The following is a 5,737-nucleotide window of genomic DNA, read 5'->3' as shown; positions in this document are numbered from 1 at the left end:
TTGATTGTCATAGATTCCAACCAATCAGATCTTCAGTTTGACATGTTGGGCGTATTCTTTGACGTGCCAGTGGCACTGAGGTAGCCTCCTAAGTAGGTCAGCATTAACGTGCGCCGTAATTGGTCAGTGGGCCAGCGCGTGACTAATGTGAAATTCAAGGAACTGTAGTAAGACAGCACAGATGTATGTATGCTATTATATATGTATATTATTATATATGTATGCTATTATATATGTATGTTATTATATATGTATGCTATTATATATGTATGTTATTATATATGCTATTATATATGTATGCTATTATATATGTATGTTATTATATATGCTATTATATATGTATGCTATTATATATGTATGCTATTATATATGTATGTTATTATATATGCTATTATATATGTATGCTATTATATATGTATGTTATTATATATGTATGTTATTATATATGTATGTTATTATATATGTATGTTATTATATATGCTATTATATATGTATGCTATTATATATGTATGCTATTATATATGTATGTTATTATATATGTATGTTATTATATATGTATGTTATTATATATGTATGTTATTATATATGCTATTATATATGTATGCTATTATATATGTATGCTATTATATATGTATGCTATTATATATGTATGTTATTATATATGTATGTTATTATATATGTATGTTATTATATATGCTATTATATATGTATGCTATTATATATGTATGCTATTATATATGTATGTTATTATATATGCTATTATATATGTATGTTATTATATATGTATGTTATTATATATGCTATTATATATGCTATTATATATGTATGCTATTGTATATGTATGTTATTATATATGTATGCTATTATATATGTATGTTATTATATATGTATGTTATTATATATGTATGTTATTATATATGTATGTTATTATATATGCTATTATATATGTATGTTATTATATATGTATGCTATTATATATGTATGTTATTATATATGCTGTTATATATGTATGCTATTATATATGTATGTTATTATATATGCTATTATATATGTATGTTATTATATATGTATGCTATTATATATGTATGTTATTATATATGCTATTATATATGTATGCTATTATATATGTATGTTATTATATATGCTATTATATATGTATGTTATTATATATGTATGCTATTATATATGTATGTTATTATATATGCTATTATATATGTATGTTATTATATATGCTATTATATATGTATGCTATTATATATGTATGTTATTATATATGCTATTATATATGTATGCTATTATATATGTATGCTATTATATATGTATGCTATTATATATGTATAACAGAGCGTTGGACTCACACAGATAGACCCGGTGTCCATCCCCACCGACAGCCTCCTGGTCTCTGGGTTAAAGGACATGCAGGAGCATGACGCTGGACACACACACAGGAACAAGAGGTTATTGTTATTGTTTGACATGTACAGAAAAACAACAACGATATGTTTGGTTTCTTCTTTGAATATGGACTGATACTGAGACAGATATTGATGTTTTTGTGATGAAATAACCTAAAACAATCAACAGGGAGCTGCAGGAAAGAATCCCAAAACCCAGAAATGTTTCTGGTTAGAAGTCTGAAATAAGTTCTGTGTTTAATACAAAGCGTTTAGTTCTCTAATTATAAAACAGGTCAGTGAACTTCAGGAGCTCAGACCTGAATCAAACAGAACACACACAATGTAGACCAGTGAGCAGCACTACTTACTGGTCAGCGTGTGGTAGACACTGGGCCAGTACTGACCGCTGTCTCTCTTCAGCCAAACCCGGATCGTCCTGTGGAGGGAAACCAGAATGTTTTAGAGCCGTCATGGTCACTAGTGTCCACCAGGGGGCGACTCCACTGGTTGCATAGAAGTCTATGAGAAAATTACTCTACTTCTCTCTTGATTTATTACCTCAGTAAACATTGTAAACATGAGTTTATGGTCTCAATCTCTAGTTTCAAGTCTTCAATACAGCATGATGTTCATTTAGTACATTATGGTCCATTTAGAGTCAAACAGACCATAAAGCAGGGGATGCTTTAGGGCGGGGCTACACGGTGATTGACAGGTCTCTACCAGAGAATAAACTGAATAGAATGAAACCTACTTGGCATTAAACCTGATTCTAAATGAGTAAATACACGTATTCAAAGGAAAACAAAGGTGTTCTGGGTAAAGTTACTGAGAATACAGGAAAAACACACACAACACACAAACACAAACACAAACACACACACACACACACACACACACACGAACTAAAAAGGGCTCTTATTCTAGTGACCCTGTTTGGGGTCCCGAACCCAAGGTTGAGAAACTGCTCAGAGGAGTGGTTTTATTTTATAATAAAAATGATCAGAGGCAGCAATTAAATCTGATCAATAACATGTGTTTTTGTTCGTTAAGTTACCTGGTTAATAGTATAATAAAAAAATCTGTGTCAGCTGACACTTTTATAGAAACGTTAGCAGATGTTTTCTTATTTAGCTATAAACATATAACTATATATATATTTTAAATGTAAAATAATATATTATAAATGACGGACCGGAGACCTTGTTGTTGTGGAGAAACCCCGGCCAGGTTGACGGTAATAAAGCCGGATTTGGAGCTCTTTTCTCGGACTCTCACCTGTCCTCCGACACGCTGATGACTCCATCCTCCTTGGGGATGATGACCGCGGTGCTAACGACATCTTGGAAAGCCTCGATCTTGCTCAGCAGACATGGCGTCCGAGCCTGCGGATGAGGCTGAATTTCGGCCGCCATGAGTCGGTGGTCCGACGGTCAGACGGCGATGTAGCTGCTAGCTAGCTAAGCTAAGCTAGCTGTCAGCGGTGTTGTGACGGTGGCCCAGTCACCTGACAACACACACCCGCTTACACACAAAGAATTTCCGGTCTACAAAATAAAACTTCCGGTTGAACGTTTTAAAATGAGATAAAATAAAAATAAAATAATCCTTTATTATTCCCGCAGTGGGGAAATGTACAGGATTACAGCAGCATAGTGGATATATGGTAAAAAGTCAAGATCAAAACAATTATAAATAAGTAATAACGATAAAACTGTAATAATATTAATAAAACAGTAAAGAATATTAAATACAAAAACTAATAAAAAAGTAAAAACTCCACAATAACTAAATTCTTGTAGAATTTTTGTAGTACATTTGCTGTTGTATTTTCAAAATAATCGCGTCATCTCTTTATGATTAATACGCATGCGTATCGTTTTTTCCTCTATTATTAATTTTATACTGTATTTATATATTTTTAAAAATTGCTATTTATTTATAGATATATTTTCTAAAGGTAATCATCAATTTACTTTATTAAAATTGAATTAAATGTTTCCTTTTTATTATTTGAGTTATATTAATTAATAATATGTATGTGTGACACAATCTGTAAATTACTTAAATCAATATTTAAGTTGATGTATCATTATTATGTTTATTATTACCCTGTTTTCTACATTACATGTGTATTTTTGATCTCGACTAAATTTACTTTTGTAAGAAGGGAAATGTTTATGTATCTAACATATTGTGTGTGTGTGTGTGTGTGTGTGTGTGTGTGTGTGTGTGTGTGTGTTGCAACTGTGCTGTAAATTGAGCGTCATTTGTTTTTCAATTAAAAAAATCTTTGTCAAATGATTTAATTAAATATGAATGTTCTTAAGATTCAGTCAAGTATAACTTTCAGCAAAGTTAAAGGTCGAAATCAGCCTGCTTTTATGTTGAAAGCAAACAAAAGGAAGTCGTATTTTGGTAGTTCTTGGTAGCTTCATACATTCAGGTGACGTCGCACTGACAGTAGTCAAGTCTACTCAACAACAAAACATTACATTTCCGGTAATTACTTTCAGAATAAAACCCTTTTTGACACTTGGTTTTGATCCAATCGAAATAAGTTAATGTCTTCAAACAAAAAGATAAAACGTAATATCTATTGAGATCTATTGAGTGCTAACATCAGAAAACAGAACTATATGAAACATTGTATATGTGTATCTCTGTAGGCTGTTTACAAAAAGTTGTAAAACTTGAGGACTATTATATCCGGTCACATGTCTGGACTTCAGAATAAAGATCTGAAATGTCTTAAAAGCAAGGTAATTTGTTCTACTACTACTACTACTATATAATCGGTTGGTTCACACTGACAATAAATGTCATTGTAATTGTGTACAACGTTGCCCTCTAGGTCCCATTACACCATCTAACTACATGCTTTTATTCTGAAAAAACGTGTCAGTCACAAACCGGAAAACGAATTGTTTGTGTATGTGTGTCTGTCTGTGTGAGTGTATGTAGATGTGTTTGTGTGTGCGTGTGTGTATATGTGTGTTGGTGTCTGTGTGTGTGAGTGTGTGCGTGTATACGTGTGTGTGTGTGTGAGTGTATGTAAGTGTGTGTGTGTGTGTGTGTGTGTGTGTGTCAGTAGTCCCTCCTCCTCTTTGCCACCGGATGGTTTCCTCTTATTTTTTGCGGAAGTGATGATATTTTTCCAAGGAGCTACAATTATGTAAATTATATTGCACAAGATTGGGTGTCATGTGGCATTTGAAGCGCGTGGACCGTATAATCACCCGGTGTGATGTGAAGCAGCTGAGACATTTTGTTTCACATGCTTTTATTGTGAAGCCTTGTCTCTAAAGATAACAAACGATGAGGCTTCTTTTACATCTAAACAAACATTCTGATAAAAGAATCCGGAAATCAACACTTAAAGCTAAAATGATGATAATGATAATAATAATTAAAAAAAAATAATAATAGCAGTAATAATAATAATAAATAATTATAAATAGTAATAAATAAATAATAAATAAAAAACAACAACAATGATAGTAGTAATTATGACAATAATAATCATACTAATAATGTAAGATGTTCTTGCCTTCTTATCAAACATAAACAACCCTCTGCTTCACACCCTCCCCTGTAGTTGAGACATTGTATGAGACAGAACTCATGTTTGATGGGAAACAACAGAAGTCTGTCTGAATCTTACGTTTTCATTTATTATCTTCCAGCGAGTATAGAGAGAAGAAGAAGAATAGAATAGAAATATACTTTATTCATCCCCAAGGGGAAATTTGTCAAAACTGTATGTAGGTTCAGAAAGACAAAGTGATGCCATCTCTAGAGCGCAGGATGTGCGTGTGTCAGAGACTATTCAGACTATTTCTTGTCTTTTTTTTTTGGTCACGTGCCACAGTGTCAACGAGTACTTTCTGTGTACTCTTAGGTGCATTCCTGGTTTCATATGTCACTGTTGTTTTTTAATATATAGATCTTTAGTTGTATCTCTTTAGTCTTTATGGGGTGTTGTCGGTCACAGAGGCCTCCGCCCGTGCATGGTATGAAGTAAATGTGGATGACGTAATCATCCCCATTCTTAAATAATATGTTCCACCCACATATGTTGTATTCTTTCCCATATAACGCATGTACAGGACATTTTCCTCGCAGTCCTGCCTCTCGCGCATGCGCAGTTTAGAGCAACTCAGTTTTAGAACCCTTATATGGATATGGTAATGAGCTGGCTTTCAGACAGCCAATGGAGGAAGCGGAGTTTTTTTTTTCCGGAACACGTGACGGTGACAGACCTTCTTGCTTTGGGAGGGTAGGAGGAGAGGGGGCGTGGTCTATCCGCGGAGCTTCTGCTAAAACACCACAGAAGAAGA

At 33.1% G+C, this 5,737-nt stretch overlaps 1 protein-coding gene across 1 annotated transcript in view; it reads right to left on the bottom strand.

Annotated features, from left to right (window-relative positions):
* Positions 1–2,908, bottom strand: part of wdfy2 (WD repeat and FYVE domain containing 2) — a 10,741-nt gene extending 7,833 nt beyond the window's left edge. The window contains exons 1-3 of the mRNA XM_076112190.1: positions 2,676–2,908; positions 1,766–1,833; positions 1,359–1,432 (exon numbers count right to left, since the gene is read on the bottom strand). Of these exons, the coding sequence (XP_075968305.1) occupies positions 1,359–1,432; positions 1,766–1,833; positions 2,676–2,812 (279 nt within the window). The 5' untranslated portion in view covers positions 2,813–2,908. The remainder of the gene's footprint in view (positions 1–1,358; positions 1,433–1,765; positions 1,834–2,675) is intronic.
* Positions 2,909–5,737: the final 2,829 nt, after the last annotated feature.

Source organism: Anarhichas minor, unplaced genomic scaffold (assembly GCF_050575085.1).
Source record: "Anarhichas minor isolate MPS153535 unplaced genomic scaffold, ASM5057508v1 ptg000048l, whole genome shotgun sequence".
Taxonomy (NCBI): Eukaryota; Metazoa; Chordata; class Actinopteri; order Perciformes; family Anarhichadidae; genus Anarhichas; species Anarhichas minor.
This window is presented reverse-complemented; position numbering and strand designations above follow the sequence as displayed.